At 42.2% G+C, this 24,309-nt stretch overlaps 1 protein-coding gene across 2 annotated transcripts in view; it reads left to right on the forward strand.

The window, feature by feature from the left end:
• Positions 1-24,309, forward strand: part of LIMD1 (LIM domain containing 1) — a 53,538-nt gene that overhangs the window by 13,360 nt on the left and 15,869 nt on the right. Inside the window, exons 2-3 of one of the 2 annotated variants that reach the window (XM_006261949.4) lie at positions 2,222-2,323; positions 21,471-21,538. In XM_006261949.4, the coding sequence (XP_006262011.1) occupies positions 2,222-2,323; positions 21,471-21,538 (170 nt within the window). The remainder of the gene's footprint in view (positions 1-2,221; positions 2,324-21,470; positions 21,539-24,309) is intronic. The other variant, XM_019483520.2, reaches the window with a different exon arrangement.

The raw sequence follows: 24,309 nt of genomic DNA on the forward strand, positions 1-24,309 counted from the left end.
TGAAAGCGACTTTCCTCCACCTGTTTCCAAAAAGTATAACTTGCAGTCAGTCATCTTCCAGGTCGTCATTCTGGTGTGTGCAGTTGACTTTTTTTTTAATACCCCAAAGTAATAAAAAAATTGAGGATGCAAATTGCTATTTAGTTGTAGAATTTCTAAACCTGATTTCTAATTCTCCTTCCGCTTTTCAGATGGGGAAGAAGGAGGTCTCACTGGAATCTCTGTTACCTGCTTCATGGAAATGAACTTTAATTGCAGTGTTTTATCCTGTAATCCAAAATAGATTTCTTTGAAAATGAATAAGGGCATGCAATTTGTGCTTTGTGTGAACCAGATGTGGCTGCCCACTTGCTGTAATGGCAGAGAAGGGGGAAAGTTAAATCTCCAGTAGGCTTTTGTGGTTTATGAAGCAATGTCTGTTTATCTTGCCAGGAAGATTCAAAGCCAAATATAGCTGTTGCTCGCCATGCTGCTCCAAACTGAAACAGATTATAGCCTTTTAAGAAGGGCTTAGGGTATCTGGCCACTTGCACAAGGGAGTCAAAAGCAGCTGAATGTGATGCAAGCCATGTCACTCTCTCATGAGCTGTGGAAATACTATGCCTTAACCATGCTAGTGTGATGCTAGGCTGGGGTAGACTTCTGACCAGGACTTAGTTTAACCTTTTGGGGCGGGCACCTATTGTGTTTTTTGCTTGCCTGCACAACACTATGCAGCATTAACCGTAGTAATAATAATAATAATAATACAGCACAGGGGGTTTTTTTCTTTCAACCTTTGGGTAAATGCACAAGCAAATTATTTCCTAAGGCTGCATGGTACTGCTATGCATAGGCCCCCAAAGAGCAGTGTTGACTGAGCTGCCGTGAGAGGCATTGTGCTTCAGAGACAGATTCCTCCCCTACACTTACTTTCTTTTGGGAGGATGTAGGTGGTAGAAATAAATTACTTCAGCCCAGTGAAAGGATATAACTTATTCCTTATCCACCCCCGCTTTGGCCAGTAGGAGGGATACTGTCTCATGCTTGCTTCTTTGCTTGCAATGCATGGGAGTGGTATTTCTCAAGAGATTGAGACTTGGGATCTGTGTTGGTCAGCCTCAGCTGAATAATGGTCTGTGTGGGAGTTACTTCCTCTTCCTCTCCTGCTTGTGATTCTAGTCTTTGCATCCAGTCTGTGCAATTATCTTTTGTTTGCCAAAGGTGTCCCCCACCATCTTCACATTAAAAGCACTGATTTTAATTTTGTTTTCTCTCTAGTGACACACACAGGCTGTTTGGGGGTTGGGGTGGGGGTGTGGCCCTGTTCAACAGCTCTGACTAGCCACAGATCATTGTAGTCATTTTAGAGGCGACAGACTCAGATTTCTAGTCCCAGAAGCTAAGTGAATGCATGCACCTATTGTTGCTTCTTCATTTTACAGGTTGTTCTGAGAATGAAGTTCACATTAGCTAGCTTCGTTGCTTTTACCAACAAACATCTGTTCCACCAGATGGAATTTCATTAAAAGAACCTAGAAAAAAATCTGGCAGGGAATACAATGAGACTTCCCTTCCAGAGGTGCCTGCAAGAGGGAAGAAGTGTGGGCTTGATATGCAGTCCACAGGGATGGAATTCAGTCCAAGGACTGGTGTAGTGGAAAGTTCCAGCTGTTTTACTGTGCTTATCAGAAGTTGTAGAGATAAATAGGTTAAAATTTAAAATGAGCAGTTAAAAAGGGAATTCTAGTTTCCCTAATCAATCAGAGCAGTCAAAACTGCATGGGAAGTATTGTAAATTACATTTGTGGAAGCCATTTGTCAATGAACAACCAAATAGGACTCCCTGTTTCTTACAGATTTTTCTTTTTCAAGTGTTTGTGGTTGTGCGTGGGTGGGGGTCACAAGAAAGAGAGGACATAACTACAGGAAGCAAGCGGAGGAGCATGCTAGCCAAATTTCCAGGTTATTTTCAGTGGTGTCTGGTCTGTCAGTTTGATTGCATCAGCCTTTGTCAACAATAACATTCAGGGTATTTAATGCTGAAGTTTACCTTACCTACCTGCTATGATAACTATCATTACCTTCTGAGTTTTGCGAGTCTGCTTATGCATACTGAGATACAAATGCCTCTGTTGCAGGAGTGCCCTTGCAGTTAAGGCATCTCTTTCCTATGGAAGGATTTGCCATGTTAATAGATTCTACTTTTGACCCCTCTTGTTTTTCTTTATTTCATTTTTAGGAACCTGTGTAAAATGCAACAAAGGCGTGTATGGAGCCAACCAAGCCTGCCAAGCCATGGGGAATCTCTACCATGATGGTTGCTTCACTTGTGGAGCGTGCAGTAAGTGTGTTTTTCTGTTGTGAGGGAGATCCTTAGCTGAATAATGGTCTGTGTGGGAGTTACTTCCTCTTACTTCCTCTGCTGCACATAGTTTTTCAAATATTCTCTGGTGAGGGATAGATGTAGTTGTTTGTTTACCTGGTAGGATGCACACTCCTGAAGTGTTGCAATTTTACTGTTTCATTCAGAGGAAATATTTTGGGTTGTATCTGCCTTCTACTATAGGGCACAATGGGCAGAAATAAGCCATTGGGATATTTGTAAGTGCCTATTATCTCTAGGTGCAGTTGTTTTCTATTACTTATTATGGCTTTTTTTACAATCATAGTAGGTCAGTCAAGTGCCATATATATTAGGCGTGATACAGGAATTACAGTGAATTTCCAGAGCCTGGGGTATGCAGAACAGGCAAGATATGGTCCTTTCTTTTAACTTTAAAAACATTAAATCTTTAAGAAATACTCCCTGGCATAAAGATTTCACAATCCAAGGTCCTGATTTGTGAAGTCAGCATGTAAGGGACTTGTCAGATCTCCTTGAATTAAGTTATTTGTAACCACAGGACATGTAAAATGAAATACACCTTTTGGAGATATGAACTAATTTGCCTTCTGCCTTCACTTTGCTCATCTGGCAAGTTACTGTGTCCCTGGCCTGACTATTATGTTTGTTTCAGTTGTGTTTACAATGTGTCTTGTGATGTGTCAGATGTTAGGATACAGGCTGTACTCATAGAATCATAAAACCATAGAAAAGTAGGGCTGGAAGGGACCTCAGAAGGTCATCTAGTCCAGCCCTCTGCTCAAAGCAAGATCATCCCTATCTTAACCATCCTAGAAAAGTATGAGTCTAACCTGTTCTTAAAAACTTCACAAGCAACTCTCACATACAGCTACCAGGCCAATGTCTGAAATAGCAAATGTCCTCAGTAAAGGTGTAAAGCAACAGGATGAAGGCACTGTCACTGTCCTGCCACAACAAAGACAGGAAATAGTTATTAAGTATACCTGTGAGATCCAGAGAAGAGGACCATATCCCCTGCTACAGAGGCAAAAACCTCCATAACCCTTGCAATCTACTATAGGATAAAATTCCTTCCTGGTACCAAACATTGTCTGGTATCAGGAAGGAATACCAGTCTCAGTCTCATTCTGACCCTGAGTGGAGGAGCCAAGATCCTCTAGCCAGGAACATCTGGGCTTCTTAGTCCCAGCAGCAACACCAGCACACCCCAGTCAAAATCCCCAGCCTTGATTGCCGCTAACACCCAATGGTTCTGAGAAAGGTGGGGAACTCCCCCTCCTCCAATCATCCATAACAACAGGGAGGGGGGAATCCTTCCTAACCTCATATGGCAACTAGCAAAACTCAGAAGAATGGGGGGAAAAGCAAATATTCTCCAATCTGCTCTTCAGCCTGAGCCCCTTATATCTTATGGCAGCCCTTCAGATATTTGAAAACTTCTGTCATGTCCCCGCAAATTAAACATTTTTTTTTTTACAAGGTGAACTTGCTTAATTATCTAGTCTCTGTTCATGTTGCTTACTTTCCAAGCCCTTTGCCATTTTTGTTGCCTGCCCTCTCTAACTTTTCCACATTCCTTTTAAAATGCAAAGCCCAGAAGTGCACACATTACTCTAGATGAGGCCTAACCAGCACTGAGTTGAGAGATGCTGTCATCTCCCATGCCTTCCATCTAGTTCTGTTGATTCAGCCCAAAAATCTCATTTGGCTTTTTTTTGCAGCTGCATCACAATGCAGAGTAAGGCTGAGTCTGGGATCCACCAAAACCCCAAGACCCTTCTCTACAGTGCTGCCACCCAACACCTATTCTGTATTTTTGTTTTTTGCTTCTCAGGTGCCCTCTATAATGTTATCCCTATAGATATTGCACCCTGGAAAATAATGGGTATTGAAGTGACTGTTCATTGCCATTGGTTAGCAGATGACACTAAAAAAAACCTGTGTTTATAAACTTTGTCCTCTATGCTCTACCCACTGTCCTCACCTTGTTTGCCCTTTTGATCTCCCACATCCTTCCTTTTCTAGCTGTTTCCATCATGTGCGCCAAGCATCTTTGCTGTCCTTCCTCAGAACCCTCTTCTCTTCCCTCACTGTCTATTTCAAAGTATAGGAGCGGAAGCCCATATGCATTTGACCTTAGAGTTCACCTTCATTCTCTGCATATGCTGACTCCTGTTGTTTTGTTTTTAATCCTCTCCTACCCTTTGGCTGTCCCCTTGCTTTGTCAAGGTCAGTGATGCTGAACAAGAATGCCATGGCATCTTCAGGTGCCTTGAGATCCTTGGGTGGCACCCCAAAGTATCCTTGAAATTTTAGCGCTGTTAGGTGTGCAAACATGATTCACAAGATTAAACCCAGATAATTCAAATAGGATTCCAGACTGTTAAACACATTCTGACCTGCTTGATTTTTCTGAGTTCTTTATAAGAGAGAAATTGCTATATTATTTTTCTGTAGTCAAAAAAATTGAGTGAAAACTAAAAGCTGGCATTTAACAAGGGGTGCCTTGAGTCTAAAGAGGCTGAGAAGCGTTGGTCAAGCCACATATTACATGTTTGCCTGCTTGAGACTGAGCTCTTTGGATAAGGGTTAAGGATAGGGACTATGATTTTTGTTTGTTCTAATAACCTCTGTAAGATGCCATGCCAAGTAAAGATATAGCATAAACATTTTACTACTGCTAACAGCAATAACAACTTTACGCGTCATTTTCTTTGGAGGCTCTTCAAGCATTCTACAAATGCAGACAAACTAATTTCACTGTAATTTATGTGTGTTCCATTTCACCAATGAAGGAGGCACAGAGAAATTGTGTGCGTGCGTCTGTGTGTGCCCGCATGTGCACATGTGTGTCCTCTGCCCTCTATACTCTATAGCAGACATATGAGTTAACTTTTAACTGGCTAGTTCAGGTCCTGCTAGCAGCATAGCCATGGCAGCATATAGCTCAGTGTGGGCTGCAAAACCTGCCTTAAGCGAGGAGGGGTGGTTATCCTGTGTTCAGCTGCATGTAGCAGCAGTTAGACCACTATGAGTGCCTGAGCTAAGTTAAAGCTACGTCTGGCTTGGCTCTACTATTCTGCAGTAATATTCTCCAAGTCACTTCCTGTGGTCACACAGCTCTGGCTGGGGCTGGACCCCAAGTGTCTTGATTCCAAATATCTTGCTCTGTCCACTGGACTGGTGCTCCTGCCTCAGCTTTCACATCCGTAGGGCTACTAGTGTATATTTAGAAATGTAGCTCCTTAGTGGCAGCAGTAAAAAAAATCTGTTATGTTTGTATTGTTGAACTTTCCTTTTCTAAAGTAAGGATTTTTTTCTCTGTTGTATTTAGAATGGAAAGCAGGGAATGCATCTTCTCTTTAGCTCTAATGCATGAGTACATTTAGAAAGCTGCAGAAATGGCATTTTAGTAATACCATATTTACTCAAATACAAGGCAAGGTTCCCCTCCCCCCATCAGCATGGGGGGAAAAAAGCCCCTTATCTTGCATTCACATACGAGGAAACCTCATTAAATACATTGTCTATCAGTAAACTGCTGCTAAAAGCAGTGTTTGCACAGTAATGGAAACCAATTAGGAAGCTGATTAAATGTAACCAACACTGAACATAATTATAAAACACATGGCCCATATTGGGAAAACATACTGATGGGTGCCGTGTGTGTGTGTGTGTGTGTGTGTGTGTGTGTGTGTGTGCGCGCGCGCGCGCACGTGCACACGTGTGTATTTAGCCCTTAAAAGAAAAGTTAGGGGCAGTGGCAGTTGTTCCCCAAGTAGGGAGCTTGCATCAGAGGTGCTGTAACACCAGGCCAGCACTCAAAACAGATTGGAGCAAGTTCCAAAACCCTTCCCTGGTGCCAGAAATAGTGATGGGAACCTACCAAAAGACTAGGTTAGTGCAGTTCATCAGAATGAGATATGGTAATACCTGTTATGCGCAGTCCCCGTCAGCATCTACTCTTTTTCAAGTCATAGTGAGCAACTATCTTGAATACATTACAGTTTCCTCTTAACTTCCACAGCTGAGCCACACTTTTCCATTTCCAATTATTCCTGTTTCTTCCCTAGCCTCAAATGGCTGATGCACATCACCAGATGGGGCCCCAAACAGTTCACCCAGAATCCCTATGTTAACCCCTCTCTCAGTCTGTTGCATATGACTTCTGCATGAGGTGGAGCCAGACCAGGTTGCTCTGTGCCTCATCTGTATATAATTTTTTTGAGGATCCCAGGACTCATGTTAAGAACACCTGGTCCTAGTTATGAATAAAGGACTAATTAACACATGGATCCTTTGTGGGGAAGAACCTGGAGTTAACCCATACTGAACAGTGCTGAGCTATGGGTGGCTGAAATGCTGTTGACTCTGCTGCAGTCTAGCTCAATGAACAATATGGAAAATCACGAGCCTTTTGGCTTTGGACTAATATCATGCACAGTTTGTGCTTTATATAAGTAGTAGGACTGTGCGAAGCTTCGGTCCTAGATTTGATTTGGTGGAGGTTCGGCCTGATTCAGTGGCCAAATCTCCAAATCCAAATCGAATCATAGGACCCTTTAATATCTCTGAATCGAATTGGAACCCTCCAAATTGATTTGGAGAGATTTGGAAAGACTCAGTGATTCAGACATAGTGTCCCTGATTTGGGCCGAATCCGAATCAAATAGGGCGTGTTTTGCACAACCCTAATAAGCATGTACAAAAATGCTGCTTAAAAGTGTGTTTATGGAATATCTGTGCTAAAACTTGCAGCAGTTTAAAAAAAAGTAAAAATTTATCAATTCTAAATGAACTAAGTCTATGGGTACCCTAGTAATTTGCCTATATTGAAATTATTACAGATATGTTTATTTCAAGATCAGTGTTTCCAGATTTGCCCCAGACTTTCATGTGCTTAGGGAAAGCAGGGTCTAACAGTAAAAAGGGGAGCCTGGAAGAGGGGCTGCAGGGGAAAGAAGCTGGGGGATGTGGAAGACAAAGGGGCTGTCTGACTGCTATTTATTTTCCCTGGTGTAGCAGTGTGAGGAGGAATTCAAGGCAAACCTCCAATAATTAAATTCTATACCTTGAAAATTATAACAGATTTATATTTTTTCCTTATTTAGAATCTAAATATTGGGGAATATTTGGGTAAATCCAGTTTTTTGGAACTTGGCAGCACAGAGTTTGGTGTTGGCTGCAAAACCTAACTTACACTGGAGAAGTGGATAGCTGTCAAAAGTTTCCCACGTCCCTCGCTTATGTTCGCAGTTTGTAAATTGCTCCTGTCTTCTGCTCAAAAATAGGGACCATGAAGGAAGAGACGTGATGTATGGGTGGTGTCCATTGCTGAAACCTTTTGAAATCAGTTTTGTGCCATTTCAGTCCCTATGCTTGGTGTGTCAGAATCCTTTGCAGTCCCTGGCCACCACCTCCTGGCATGTCATTTCTGCTCAAACCCATATCCCCTTTGGACCTACGTAGCCTGCATATTTCTCTTCCATCCTAGGCTCTTTCTGTTTGTTTATTTAGTGTATGCGGTTTCTGCATATTGTTTCAGCCATTTTAAAGTGATGTCATCACCATTGTGAAGAACTTGAAGGCTACCATGTAGCATTGTAAATGGATACGAGTCAGTAAAGTGGGACATGGTTTAAATTTGTCTACAAGGGCTTTTGTTGTCATTGCGAAGGCCCCATTGGTGTAGGTTTGAGGCACAGTGATACTGTCCAGTTCGAAAATGGTTGAGAAGTGCCCAATAATGGCGTGGCCAGTTAAATCCTGTTTGACTGACTATCATAAGGTCAGAGATGATATTTGGTGGTGCTTGTGCTGACTGTTCTTTGTGCCATCAAGTAAGCAAAGAAAAATCAAAGGATTTTGAAAGGGTTACCGTATTGAGTGTCTTGAGGGGAGCCGAACTACTGGTGGGTAGAATATGCCCCAACGCACTGGCAGTGTAGGATTATCACAGAGTCTGGCTAATAAGTTTACTTCAGCATTTGTCTGGCTCCTTCTAAAAATCATTCCATAGAAAGGTCTAACTGGCCTGATTTTTCCAAAATCACCACTCTATAACTGTTGTCTGAGAACTATGGATGCTACGTTAGCATTTTCCTGTCACTCTTACTTTATTTGTTTGGAGACCACCATCTTATGCTTAAACATAGTTACGTTTGTTTATGTGGAATCTTTATTCATGGAAATTTTCCAGAGCAGCTTAGACAGACATTTGACTGGAATAATTAATTTAGTCAGGGATAATTCTACCCTACATAGAAGGCTGGATTTGATCTTATGAGGTCCCTTCCAGCCCTACTATCCTGTGGTCCTGCATTCATATATCTTCAATTCCAGCAGAAACGAATTGGAGTTCGGCCATTTTTTTGAACATGTTGATAGAGCGGGCTTGCTTTTCTTCTGGGTGGGTAGACTGACTATTTCCTTAAGCTACTTACCATAAGTGCAGAGCTTTTTGGTTTCAATGTAAGATAAAATTCTTTGCATTTCATGGTAGACCATATAAGTGAATTCAAATGTGCCAAGGCCAGCACTGAGATCCTCCTTTTTCTTCTTCATTCATTAGTCAAAGACACCTTCAGGATAGGAACAAGAACAAAGCACTTCAGATTAAAAGCCCTTGATGGAAACAGGGAACACTATTTCCATTGCTAGAAAATTTATTTCATTATGAGAAAGTGGGAATACCATTTATCTCTTTTAAGAATAAGTTTGCTGCTGCTCCTGTGTCTGGCCTCAATAGTGCAAGAGAATAATCTGGCTCACTTATTTTTCTTCTAAGCAAACCATGCTGAATTGAGCCTCAATAGTGTCCCGGGACTTGCTTGCTATATGCATGGCTCTGCAGGTGTTTTTTTGAAGAGGTCTTATGCTTCTGGGGATGTATGTAAGTATTTCCTTTTGCTTCCTGTCATCAGCAAGCAAATAACAAGAAAAAGAAAAGGATATGCTTTGTAGATCACAGAAGTGACTCCTCTGACTGATTTGTCAGTAAGAGGAAATGAAACTCACTTAAAACAAGACATGTTGTTGCTAGCCTAGTTCCATTCTCTTTCCTGTCTTAACACGGTAGCTCATTTGTATTAGCTCTGTTGTTTACCTCTTCTGTTTGATGTTTAAAGTTTTGGTGATATCTTTGGATGCTTTATTTTCAGTTGCCTTAGGATCAAGAAGCTGGAGAAAGTTGCAAGGGCTTTTGCCTCTCCAAACAGTGTTTAATCGCATGTTCTTGACCTGTTAAAGTTTACGGCAAAGCTTCTACTGACTTCCAAGGAAACAGGAGCAGATCCACAGGGCCAGAGTCTGCCCCCAGCTATGTTTGCATAGATCTGACTTCATTGGGGGTGTCCTGGATTTATACAAGGGGAAGTAAGAGCATAATTTGCCTTGTTTATACAGAATAACTATTATTCAGTAAGGTGCCTATCCTACAAAACCTTCAGCATGTGCATAGTTTGTTTACTGGTGATTACTTGTGTGACTGTAGGCATGCATATACTTCAGTGGGTGCAGGTTAGGGGCCAGTAATTGTACTAGAATTTAAAGAAACTCATGGAAGCAGGCCTTCTGAATAGGTTTTTCTTGTGTACGTGCACATCTCCAAATATCCAGGTTGCAGAAAACATGAACAGTAAATTGACATTCAAAGGGGAAGTCTGCTATATGGCTCCCACATCCTATGCTTGGAGATCCACCACTTGAATGGCTTTCTTACGGTAGTTACATATTGGAATTAGAAGGTGTTGTGTTTCCCATATTAAATGTTTAACCGAATGCAGTTTCTGGAGCAGGCCGTAGGGTTGTGGTCTTTTAGTACATCTCTGCAACTGGAGTGCTCTGTCTTGTCTTGTCTTGAAGCTATTGGTTAAATATAGCTGCTTTTGTTTTCCTTCCTTTTTGCTGGACTGTAACGATGAAGATTTAAACTATTTCTCTCTGAGGCCTATTGACTGAAATGCCACTTCAAAGGAGTTGGAGGTCTGTTACCCAGACAGAGATAATGTATGCCTTCCTGTATACACTGTGCACCACACACCATCATGCCACTGGTAGATTTTAGGAGACTGTTTCAGTTGCCAGTAAAATAGATATTTGTCTGGACAATTTTGTTTGTCTTACACTGTTCAACACACAGTTTGCAGCTATATGGGGACTCTGGTTTCTTTCTGAAGAGCAAGAAGCTAGGCTGTGTTTGTCAGGTCAATTGAAGGTTATCTTGGACCCACCCATACAAGCTATTATAGAGAAGTCAAGGTTATCCATGGTTTCAGTCCTAAAATACTGCTCGAGTGGAGCACTAAATCTCTGCCCTAACATAAAAAATACACAAAATGACCTATTAAGGTAAAGCACACTGCCTCCCACATTTCCAGATATTTATATCTACTGCCTCACTGTTTTTGTTTTAGCAATGATCTCTAATTCTGTTTGTGGTTGGATTTCTGTCCAAATGCTTTTTTTGGTTTCCCAGGTCAGGAAGGCTTAGCAGGTCTACCAAGAAAAGAAAAGTGCTATGATAGTTATAGAGCTTAATTTTATCAAGCCCCCTGTTTCTGAAACACAGGCAATGTGATCAGTGACAAATGTGGGAAAGCATTTTTTTGGATGGACCCATTTAGGTCATAGAGTTCAGCTGTCAGGAAAAAACAGTGGTTTTATCTGAGGTAGCAAAATGATATGAAAAAAATTGGGTTTATAGGTCAAACAGGTTTGGAATAATTATTGTGACACAAACTCATTTAATTGTTTGGTACTAAATATGCATGTGAACAGAGTAGTTTTTAAACGAGAGGTGGGGGCAGAAACTTTTGAGCAGGCTGGGGTTTTTTTACATCCTTAGTATATATATATCTATCTAACACTAAACCTGTGAAAGTAAGTCAGAAACATATAGCTAGTTCCTGCAAGATATTTGCTTGCTTGTTTTTAATTCATAGAGCAAATGTTTTAAGTCTTCAAACAGTGTGTTACACATTAACCACTGTTGCATAGCAGTTGCTTCTTTTTATTTGAATAATATTTGTGCACATATGGTCTGTGAGAAGAAGTATATTTCCAGGCTTTATGATGTTTATTTTATTCTTTAGATAACTGGGAATAAACTGTATTGGTTTACCACTTTTTAACCCTAGGCTGACACAAGCAGGATTGATTTATGTTTAAAGGAACATAGATATATTGCAGCTTTGATACCACCTTACCATCATGGACATTTTCAAACATACAGTGTTTGTATTTGAGCTGTATGAGCCATGTGGTCCTCAGAGGAAATCGGAAGGCCAAAATAGAGCAAAGGAAGTGGAAATGATGACTATGAAGGAAATTAGTAGGCAGGGAAGGAAGCTAGAACTAAAGAACTGATTGCAAGGAGGGGAGAAAGAGTATTTATATGTTAAACTGAAGGAGAAAAATCCAAAATTTGGGCCAAATGTTGACCTCCTGGGAAAAATGAGTGGGAGTTACATGTCTACCAATGGCAAGATTTTGGCCTTTAATGTTTCTTCCTCTTTTAAAACCTAGAGCAAACATTACATTGATGAAAGGGTGACAGGGCACTAGTGCTTCCCCTGAATTTGAAATAGTATAGATGAGCTGGATGTGAATTACTGCTGTAACTGCTTGTTCACATAGCTCTGCACAGCACCAGCTTTGTGCTATGTCAGCCTACCCAGGCTGTATCTCACTGCTCTCTGGGTATATCCACACAGCCCAGTGCAGTGGTGTGTATTGGTAATTGAGGTGGCTCTAAATGAGCTAATTTGGGTACTTGCATCAGAACAGCTGGGCCTGGGTCAGGTTTCCCTGCATAAGTGTAAGGGAAAGCTGCTGGTGTTTCAGGTACCTGAACAAACTTGTTTACCACTTTCTTGGATATTGCTCCATGGCACTGCCTTATGCAGTGTAGACATGCCCTATATGTATCCTTGTAGTCTCAGTCTTAACTGGGACTGCTAGCTACACATAATTAAGCTGCCTGAGGCTGCAGATCAGTGTTGAAGGGGTCAAGTGCTAGGCTGACAACTTGAAAGTTGCACAGTAACACTGTATCAGGGTTAACAAAGGCTGCCTGACAGATTCAGAGAACGCAGTCTACTGGTTGGAGCATCAGTGTCTCTGGTAGGTACCAGGTACTAGTGGGAAGTATGCCATAGACACTGGTCCATTATAGCGGGTGATACCCTAGTACAATTAAATAATCTTTTTGTAAACCCTCCTTCTGTTGCCAGTGCACCTTTAATTATAAGTCAACACCCCTGGTGATCCAGTCCTGTATCTCTCCTGAGCTGAATTGCCAGCGAGGCCAAATGTCTGGGTATGGAATTCTTAAATGAGAGCAAATATCTCCCAGGCTCCAGAAGCCAAATTTGCCTTTGTGTACATGGCTTATGCGAAGCTGAATTTGACTGTTTCGGGCTGCCAAACTAATTTCCAGCTGTGTCAAATTTACAGATCTTTAAGTGGGAAAGTCTTAAGTGTTAGCTAATATGCACCCTCCTCTGCTCCCCCCACCCCTTGCACTAACTGTGGGAATTCTTTAATAAAAATGACCAAGCCAGAATGATGATGTTTGATGTATGTGAAGCAAAAAAAAAACAACCCCAAAACCTCAGCATATCACCACAGGAACTCAAATGAGCTAAACCTTGGAGACAGTCCAGAAGAAGAATCAATGAATGGGCTTATTACCCTCTCTACTTTCTAGTGAAAAATCTTTGCCACTTGCCATGCAAAATGTCACACACAAGTGGCACAAGTTAGATTTTTACTGAACACTACAGTGATGGATCTTGCTCCTGTCCATTTGGTCTGTGGCAGGTACAGAAGGATTTCAGGACAATATTGCTAGGATATGTGCTATGTAAGGCCTTGGCCATGGCATTTTTCAGGGGTGTGTGTGTTTGTACATGAGCTCTTATACACTGGGTAAGAGGGTAGGAGTAATAATGTGTCAATCAACAATTGAAATGTAAATGTGAGATAGCTATTAGTCTAAGATGAAGGTCTGAGATTGTAACCTTAAACTGAATATAATTCTGGGCTTTCTGATTTATTTTTTAATCACTCTGTTCTTTCCAATGCATTTCTTTTTAAAATGGATATGTACACAAGCTTGTTTGTTAAAAAGTTTATGCATATATTTCTTTGATAATTTGAGTAAATATACATATTTTCTAGCTTTTATTTTTATATTTCATGCCTTTAAAAATCTTAATATTTGATCTTTGAAAACAAACTGTTTCTATTCAACCTTAGTAAAAATACCTAGTTGTATTCCTTGAGAGGGTTTATGTATGAAACCAAACTATGCCTTTTAGTGTAAGGCATTTTGGAGAATCACTACTTTCTTTATTACATTTATTTTTACAGGGTCCTCCCCCCCGCAAGTAGGAAAGAACTTGTATTCCAAGTTCAGTATCTCAAGACCTCAGCCAAGTGACCTCAAACTTTCCCAAAGCAATTCTTCTCTGACTAGATTGCACATATGAAAATATTTCAGGGGAAGGGTGCTGTTTCCAAAGTTAGAGCATGATGTGTGTTAAAGTCAGTTAGGCAACAGAATTGGCGTTGACTTTGGAAGCATGGTAGTGAATGCAACTTTAGTGTCCTTGGCCTCTACACACCACAAAATAGGCCTTTAAAGCGACTTAAATGCCCTTTTGCACCACTTAATGTGGCTGCTGTTTACACTGTTAGCGGCATATTGTGCTTTAAATGACTTTGGGACATAGCAAAATAAAACATGTCCAAGGTGTTTTAGTTTGCTACCTTAATAGCCACGGAGGGAAGCACTGGGCCCAGTGCAGCTCAGGGGCTGGGCAGGCAGCCTGTGCATGCAGGCTCCACTGAAGAAGAAAAAATAAATGGTGAGTCTGATCTTTTTTTTTTTTCTCCCCCCTTCCCCGGAGCTGTGTGGGGGCCCAGTGTTTACCTCCACAGCTGCAGTGCCCACCGGGACTGCCCAGGCTGGGTGCCTGTGGGTGGGTGCTACCTGGGGGACACTTCCACAGAGGGAAGCACTGGCTCCCCCCCCCCACAGCTCAGGGATCGCTTGGCCCACCGGCAGCTTGCCTTCTGTTTTAAAAACCTGCCGCTTCAATTTAGGGAGAATTAAACCAAAGTAAACCCCTGCAGCGTGTACAAGCAGCCCTTCTGTATCGCTCTTTGTTATAGACTAAAGAGGGGATGCCTGCTGTGGTGAAAAAGATGCCCCAGCAGGGATTCTGCAGTTATAACACACTCTCTTCCATGTGTTTGTTTGTCTGGTATCTAAACTTTGAAGCCGCTGGAGTTCTGCTGTGGAGTTTCCTTAAAAGAAAAAGATTTCAAATGGCTTTGTTGAGCTTGTTGTAGAAATCTGCTGTGACCACAGGAAAGATTTTATATTTATCATGTATCTGGCTGTGGTATCATAGCCCTCCTTTTAAACTTTTCTGTTCGCACCTGTGGCTGTAACTAGATGGCACCTGCCTTTTGGTACATATGTGTTGCAGCAGGAGTGCCTTTTGTTGCTTGTGGTCATCATACCCCTTCCTTGGAGCTCACTTTTTGCCGCCTCCAGTGTTTTTCTAACTGACAGAACTTATGCATCTGCCAATTTTGCAGTACGCACTCTGGCTGAATGACTACGTGAAAGAGACTTGGCAATCTATGTTAGCAGTATTGCTACTGTGTACATCTTTTGAAGGTGTTTGAAGCTAGCTTGTATCAGACATTCAAGTACCTTGCACAGGTTAGGGAATGTCCTCTGATTCAGGCTAGGTCCAGGGTTCAAAGTGAACTGTCAGCCCAACCCCAGTGAAGAGATGATTTGCAATAATGACTCTTCTGTGTCAGATTCCCTGCTGCATCTGGCCTCCACTGAGGACAGCTGAGGCTGGGGCAGCCAGAAACCAGTTCTTGTGCTGCAGTTTTAGGTGAGGCCTGGCCTGAGGCACCAATGAGAGCACCAAAAGGCTTGTTCTAGTTTGCAGCCTCTTCAGTGGTCCCCAAAGAATCATGTCTGAGCTGGATCTTTTTGTACTTTGTCACATGAAGACCCACCAAGGGGATGATATGAGATCTGGGGGAATCTTCCCACCTTGTAGCTTGTGCACACCCTTTGTGCTGCTTGCGTGATGTGAAGACTGCTTGTATGGATGCAGCTTCTGAGGGACATGAAAAGTGAAGAGGAACTGGCAGTATGAGTCAGAACTTTCCAGGATCTGTCAGGGCTATCCAGCACTCTTGGTTACTTAATTTTAGGAGGCTGATGTGGGTTTGATTTTTTTTGCAGTCTGCCAGCCAAATGATCCTCTTCCTCCTTGTGTGGTGATACCTCCCAACTCCAAAACCTTTTTATTTAAAAAAATAAATAAATCTGCCCTCTGTAATTACAGAAGAAAATTCATAGCCTAACTCTAATCTACCTGAGCACTGTTTAGACTTAGAATTTTGCACAGAAATGAAAAGGCTGTGACACAGAATAACTTTTTGTCTTTGAACATTGGCTTTCCATCCTGGTCTCCCTCTAGTTCTTAACCATAACCACTGATGCTAATTAATAAGAAATTAGTTTATTAAAAACAAAAGTGTTCGTTCCAGCTCCTGTGGAAGTGAATGGCAAATTTTCCCATTGACCATCATGACAGCAGTAGCTGGTTCAAAGTGAAATTTATAAAGATGTACACTCCAAAGAGAGAAACCTGTCATTTGAGATGATGGCCAAAAGTATTACCATAATTGAATCATAGAAAATTAGGGTTGGAAGTAACCTCAGGACCACATGGGAGGAGGCGGGGAACAGCCTGCCCGATTCCTGATGAATGGGGGGGGAAGGGCAGGGCAGGACAGTCCCACCCCAATCCAGATATGGAGTGGGAGGGATGGGGAGAGAGAGCAGCTCTACCTGATTTGGATGGGTGAGGGTGGGCCTGGTCCTGATCCTGCTGGATGTCAGGATCCAGTTGTGCAGAGATTCCACCACTCCCCCATCACCAAATCTCCCAACTGCCAGGGATCCCCACAGGCCAGATGGCATGGCTCCACAGGCTGGATTTGGCTTGCAGACTGTGGGTTGAACACCCTTGGACTAGGTAAATTATTCTGGACTGATATGTAATAGTATGAGGCTCAAAACTTGTTTTGTAGGGAAGAACATAAAATTCTGGAATGACAGTCTGGGCTGGGATAGGCTTGTATAGGTGCTGCAATATTTTAAGTGTACGAGTCTTTGCTGGCAATACGTCAAGTGAAGTGAAGGCAAAATATTTAAGAGGGCCAGAAGCAAAGCCCAACAGTGCTTAATTCTCAAAGTGACAGCCTAGGTGTTAAACATTCTGATGACTGAGGAGAGAGATCATCTTGGCAGTGATCTTGCAATGGTATAGATTTAATCTTAGTGGAATTTGAATAATGAATTATTAAAAGAACAGTGAGAATGGATCAGAAGAAGGTCAGAGTGCTGGGTGCCATTTTTTAACACAGATGTTAAGGTGTAGCATAACACCCTGATCCTGCCACCAAAATGATTTGTATAGGGCTTATGCTCAACAGACCTGTATACCAAGCTGACAGCCAATTATAAATCCCTTTCATTGGGTTTATCATTCTAGTAAATTAATTTATTTTTTAAAAAAGCTGACAAAATGTTAACTATGACAGCCCCTCTGGGGCTGCTGTAATAAATCTTAACCAGTGGTGTCAAGGGGTTGAAAATACACCTGGTGCGCAATGCCTGTAAAATGCTTTTGTCACTGTTGAAGAATGACTCTGGCAGTAATCCAAGGTGTGTCGCTCTGTTGGAAAGACTATTGCTAGCACACTGATCAGGGACTGCAGTCAAAATCAGGCATAACTTGCCTGTGGGTGTGTTTCTTCACTGTCCCCAACCTGTCTTTTACACACTACATATGGGTGGAAGGTTGCCTTATCAGTTGTACACTTGGCTGGCCTACAGCATGTGCCAGCTTGTAATATTCAGGAGTTTGTTTTTTTTTAAGTTGACTGTTTCACGTCTGTATCATTCATAACATCTGATGAAGAAAGATGTTGCTTGTATAAGTTCGTGCCTCTCTAGTGCCACTCTGGTGCCTGTTTCAAGCCTGATGCTTGTTGAAATCGGTCAGAGATTTGCCTGAGTGAGGATTGCAGGCTTTGCCTCATCGTTAAATTCCTCTGAAATCACCAGATGGCTACTTTGGAAATCATGAGCAGTAGAACCATCCTTTTCATAGCTGCATGGCATTCCTCCCTCACCCCACAGCAATCAAACCTTTTGCTAAATTCAGAAAATTAGGCTGGACTGATCTAAATGCAAGCTGGCACCAATGTAGTTGAATGGCTATTAATTTACATCTCCTGTTATTTTTGTCCAAGGTAACCCAGCGCTTGTGTGGACCCCTTTATTTTGGGATCGGGGTCCTGTTTTGATTTGTGTTTAACCGAGTAAAATATTAAACTAAGCTAGTTAGACATAGGGTATTTTTATTCTAAAGCAAGTGCCCGCATCCTGACTCTCACCAAAATAAAGACAAGGTAGGAACTACAAATCATTTGGGCACTAGACCGTGTGTGTGACCAGTCATCATGTGATTCTTCTCTCCATGTTTTGGGGGTTATAGCTTTATTGTGTTGGTGAAAGATATGAGGCCTGTGCTGTTCTTACCTTATTGTTCCCTGCTTGCTTGTCAAAACGTGTCATTTGCTGGGAATGTTTTAAAAATGGTGGACTCAATAACTGCCCTTGGAGCCAGCAGTGTGCCAGGAAGGAAGCAAGCAAAAACTTTCCATGCAGGGGTGCCTGACAGGTGGTGTTATGCCCACGTGTACAGGATGCTTCTAGGGAGCTGGAGAGCAAACAGAGCAGCTGCTGCACCTTTATAGATGATGTTGCGCTTGCTTCCACAAGCACTGCCCTCCCAGAGCTGGTACAGGGTCAGGGACATGTCTCTGCTTGGACAGGCCCCCTGGGGATTGTGCGGCTCCAGTGTCTATGCTGCCCCTCCTCCCCCCTCATGCTGTAGGACTATGGGCAGGGCTGGATTAATGCATAGGCAAGCTAGGCACATGCCTAGGGCCCTAAGTAAAGAAGGGGCCCAGTAGTGCTTATTTTACGTATTGTAATTATTGGGTAAAAAAAAAATAATATAAGCATTTCTTCTTCAGCTGGGGGCTCATGAGTTTGTTTGCCTAGGGGCCTCTAACGGGTTAATTTGGCCCTGACTGGGCAGTGGCAGCTTGGAGCAGAGGGACTCTTTTGCACTGGCCTGCAGGCAGAGAAGCATTAATAGCAGGGGAAGGTTTGCCGTGTAAGTGGGTTGATCTTCCTCTGAAACAAAGATTTCTTACTAAGGAATCATAGCAGCAATTTGACATACCTGCAGACTGCAGGGCAGTGCAGAGATACTTGAACAAGCTTTGGGTGCCAGAAACAGTCTATTCAGAGTAGCATTGAGCTAATTATGCTGCCAAAATAAGATGTAAATTAGCCCATGTGGAGATGAGTGCTGCTGTGGCTGGGCAGCTGTATGAATTAACTCATTTAAACCTAGCACAGGTACCTCTTCGCTACACTGCAGTCTGCATCATACTTGGTGTTCCAGTGGTCTCAGAGTGTCCTGTGCGAGACATATTGCCACTTGCACTGGCCTTGAAGCCTGCTATAATGCATGTGTCTGGGTTCCATCCTGGTCAATTTAGAGGACATTTCAGAGGCTGCATCATCAGGTTTTGCTGTGCCAACAGTGCAAATCCATATTTGCATTCAAAAATATACTTTGTGACTGCATACAAGTCCTGTGGGCTTCATAGTAGAGTTGAAACTAATTGACCCTCTATTTTGGGGTCAAGGCTAAGATCTCTGCTCAAGTACTGTTCCCTAACACAGGTGGTTGTTTCCCCACCCATGCCTGCCAATAAAAACCTGTTACAATACAGTTTGCCCCTAACTGACACACACCTCTGGGGGAATGTAACTCTTCCTGTACCACAGCTAGTCCTTAAAGGCAGAGAGGTAACAAGAGCAACTTGTAACACTGAGTGTTGCAGAGCTGACTGCAAGAAATGCAGTTGTAATATTCTTTGTCCTTTTTGCGTAAAGTTTAGATTGAGCCATAAATACTAGGGGTGACTTTTGAGCTTAGACTTACCACAGAAGTCAAAGCAAGTTTTGCCAGGAGTTCATCTTTGAACTTGGAATCCAGGTTGTAGCCGTATTGGTCTAGAGGAAAAAGCAATCGGGGCTTGTGGACAGAAGTGGTATCATTTATTAGATTAAGAAGATTTTTGCAAAAAAGTCTTTAATTGCAAGCTTTTGGGCACAAACATCCTTTACCATCTTTTCTCTGATGCCTGATAAAAGTTCTCCTGGGTAGAAATGAAAGTATTTTCATGGCTGGTAGCCACAGATGCTTTCTAGCCTGTCTTATAGCGCCCTCTGGTGTGTGCAGCAACTGACAAAGATCAGACTTTTCAGGATGCATGGCACTCCGCTTCCTTTGTTAGTTTTTTTACTGTAGGCATTATTATTTGCTGAGCACTGAGAACAACATACTTTGTGTCTCACAGTTCCTAGAGGTAAGTACTGTCCAGCCCCAAGCAACTTACACTGTATCACATCACTTTACTAATAATCTGGCAGCATTTCTTTCCTAGACAAGATTTAGCACGTGTAGTGCATGAGATGGGACACTTTGTTCCTATAAATGCTCCAGACACATGCTTGCAATTGCACTCTGGTCAGTATGTTTTAATTGAAAATGCTGACTACTGTTTTCTCTCAGAATTTGCTGAGTTGAGGCAGGCATCTGGTTTTGTAATACTTTCTCCTCATCTGAATTGAGAGGCAGATCTGTCAGATTAGACTACAGCTGCAAAGTTTTTTATGCTTAACAGAGAAAGTGGATTGTAAAGAGACAAAATTAAACAGTTTAAAAGTAAGTAAAATAAGCTGTTTGCTCTGATGAAAGAGAGCGTACTTAGAGGAAGAAGTAACGGAGATGGAGTGGGGGGAGGAGGTGTATTTTGCTGCAGCAGTACTTCAACTATGAGGAACTGCAACAAGCTACCAACCTATACATGTAAAATATGTAACGCATGTAAACTTTACTAGATGCAAAGTCCTTTATTTGGAGCTGTGGGATCTTGTCTGCCTAAGGATTCCTTGGTTTTAAAACAGTTGAAGAAGTGTGGAAGCAATAGCTGAAAGTGCTATTGGAGACTAGATGCTGACCTGTTTTGTCACTGTGGTATCTAACTCACCTGGGGCAGATCCAGATGATATGCTGGGTTGCAGGAAGTAGTTCTATTTAATTTGAAGAAAGGGTGATTAAGGGTGGGGGGATGTGAAAGCAAGGCTGGAGGCTTTCAAAAAGACATTTGGTAGATGTTTATTTAGGATAATTTAGGAATTGCAAATCCTTCTATGCAGTGTTGCACTAGATTAGATGATTTATAGAATCAGAAGGGACTCCAAAATGCCACCTCTGGGAAAGGAGTGCTGCTGGAAAATTTGAAGAAATAAAACTTAGTACAGATTATCCTCTCCAATACCTTCCTCGTTCCTTTCCTGTGTATCCCCAACCACCACCACCAGTGGCTTCCAGTGTGAGTCAGCAAACTACCCTTGCTGCTCTACACAGGATCCTAGAACTTCCTTTCTTGTTTGGTTTCTGAGGCCTGGCTTTAAACTGTATGCTGTGTTTTGTTTGATGGCAAGGATATTGAGACTTGTTAACAAACCGTATAGCTTCATGGGACATGCAGTTCCCTGAATTGAAACCAGTCTCATCACAACCCTGATTAGATTATGAGGAAGGCAGGCAGATGTGCGCTGTATAGATTAATTACGAATTATGCATGTCATGTATCACAAATAGATTATGAAGACCATGGGACTATCACTAGCAGAAAAAATACAGTTAATATTTGGGGATTCGAATGGTCAGTAGCATTCAGCCCAGTCATATTTGTATTTTTGTGCATGTGGCAACCTCATTTCTGGAGCCGCTCCATCATGCATGGCGCTGTGCTAATATAGAACAGTAAGACTGTTTCTGCCCCCAGTGCATCTCTGTTACCAGTTTTTGCTAGTATTTTTTCCATCTACCGATCAGTTTCCTCTCCCTGTGTTTTTCCTTAGGTCGAAAACTGAGAGGAAAAGCCTTTTATTTTGTCAATGGAAAGGTGTTCTGCGAAGAAGACTTCTTGGTGAGTGTGCTGCTGTCATAGGTCTCTCCCTTCCCTCGGTTCTTGTAGGCTGTGTGGACGAACAGCTGCATAAAGGTGATTCATGGCGCTACAGAGCTGGTATTTCAACCAGTGAAGTCTAGCAAGCAGCATTCACTGAAAGGGCATCAGGCCACATGCTGGGGATAGGTGCTCGATAGATAGATGGCTAGATAAAGAGTGGGCGAACCGGGTTTCCTCTTCAGTGGACTGACCTTGATCAGACATTTCTGTGAGACATGAGATACCTCATGTGCTGTGGACAGAGTAGAAGTGCCTAAGATACTTATTAAATACCTATGTGATTTGTATAACAGCACTTAGGAGCAGCAGCATTTAGACTTTTGGCTCTTTTGCTTGATGGGCTCTGTGCTATAGAAGCAGAGCACTTGGGACCCAATCCAGAGTCCATTTAGGTCATTGATTTCAGTGGGCTTTGGATCAAACCCTTTTGTGAAAAGTCTGGGTCCAGACTTTGGGAAAACTTTGATTTTTAAGCAGTACTTGGATCCTTTATCAAGAGGTGACTCCACACAAACACATGTGGGTGGCTCAGAAATGTAGTAATAGACTGTAACAATGATAGAAGTTCCCATGGCCTGTTTGATTTTTCCTTGCTCTTGGGACAAGGCCAGGAGAGCTCACTGAAAAACACAAAGAAAAAAAAAGTATGAAAAACAAAGACATGTCAATAAATATGTCCTGTAGACTTCCAAAAGGTTAATTTTTAAATCTCCTGAAGTGCCCCCTTATTAAGCAAAGTTACTCATCTCTATTGAGGAAAAGGGGAATTAAAATTTCTTTCTCTTACTTAGGAACAATAGGTTTCATTAAGCCAAGCACTGAAAATGGGAAGTCCAATTAAATGCATTTGAAATACTCACTGGACCTGATTCTTCTGTTGCACTAAGGTCCCCTCTACGTATATGTTTTATGCAATTACCTGGTAACTGGCAATTAATTTAAACTGGCTATGTGTGCAAATTAACCATAGCACCTTAAAAAGATCCAATCAGCTATAATGTTTTTGCTGGAAAATGTGTAATGATTTTATAGCTGGTTTCTATCCAGCTTTATTTTGTATGCGTAGCCTGTGCCCCCACAGCTGGGAACCCCTTCAGTTGATCGGAGCTCCCATCTGTAGGGGCCCATGTGCAACCCTGAGCCCACCTGATGCTGCTCCCAGTCACAGCAGCCTGTTCACCCCACAGCTGAGAGTCTCATCAGCAGATAGGACTCCCAGCCACAGGGGCCCCCATGCACCAGTCCAGCTGGGAGATCACAGCTGCTGTGATCTCCCAGCTATGGGGATGCATGGGGCACCTGAGGGGGCTTCCAGCCATAGGAGCTTGCTTTTTGCCAGTGCAGGCTCCCCTTGCAGCATCAGCAAGGCACGATGGGATCTGATTTGCAATACTACAATCATGCTTTCTGCTTTGCATTTGTAATATAGCAGGAGGTGCAATTGTGTGGATTGTGCATTAGATCCCATTGTGCCTTTATCTGCACATGCAGAGGGGCCCAAGGTCCCTTTCTACCTCTATGGCAGTGTAAACTTTCCAACTCGATAGAAATTGTGGTTTGTGCTAGAGTGGTATAAATGTGGCTATGAATAAATGAGAATCCAGCCTATATGTTTAATTCTTGGCAAAAAATCCAAATTCTGTTGAGCTGTACTGAAGTAATGCCAGGATAGTTCCACCAACTTCAGTGAAGTTGTGTCAGGTTTACTGAAGATATACTACAACTATCCTGATGATTTACTATAGGTATAACTGAAGGGAGAATTTGTCCCTTCAAAGTTAAATTTCTGAGCTGAATGAGATATGATCCAGATAAGTCAGTACCCTCTTTATATGCAACTAACATATAAATTCATGGATACCCAATGTGTACACCCATGATCAAATTAGCATCTGTTCTTTACCAGTAAATACATGATTTACTTGTATATATCTGGTATCTTTAGGTGTTGAGTTCAATTAAAAATTTAAAGACTTGAGTGTTTGGGAACTTGGGCACCCCCCAGGCTCAGAGAATTTAAGACAGAATTCAGTTTTGCCTATTGGACAACTAAAATGCAACTTGCAGTGTAATTTTGAGTTAACCAAGCGATGTGTAGGAGAGATTATGTTACCCCCTCTGGGCTCATAAGTGTCCCTGTTACAGGAATTGGATTACCCTCTGAAGACGCACAGACATATTGTTATTGCTACAATTGGGGCACTTATATACCTAGAAGTAGAGTCACTCATATACTTTAGTTGGGTAACTCAGAGTTGGTCTCATGGTACACTTCCATTGTCCGCTAGGTAACCTTTTTTTGTACCAGAACCCATTTTTAAACATTGGTCAGTCCCAACCCAGTGCTCTTCACCAACCCACTGCCCCCGATTCCCAAGTCCTAGCCCCACAGTGTGTGGGGCAGGAGGTGGGAGGGGGGGCCCAAGCTGCCCCTTCCACGCTGGAACTCTGCCAGCCTGCAAGGGAAAACCAGTTTCCCATCTTTTTTCTCCTTTAGAAGATAATCCATTTTTAAAGTTTGTTCATGACCGTTTCATATATTCTTGCAACCCACAGGTTGAGAAACATTGTACTAGATTAAATAGATTTCTGCCCCTAGGGCCTTTGACAGAACCTTATGCAATACTCCCTATCCACATAAAACAAACTAGAAATTTTGCTTGAGGGGAGGAGTGCTGAAGAGAACCAGGTGGATCATTCACCCTAGTATATACTTGTTTCTCCTCTAT

The sequence above is a fragment of the Alligator mississippiensis genome, chromosome 5, assembly GCF_030867095.1.
Source record: "Alligator mississippiensis isolate rAllMis1 chromosome 5, rAllMis1, whole genome shotgun sequence".
NCBI lineage: Eukaryota > Metazoa > Chordata > Crocodylia > Alligatoridae > Alligator > Alligator mississippiensis.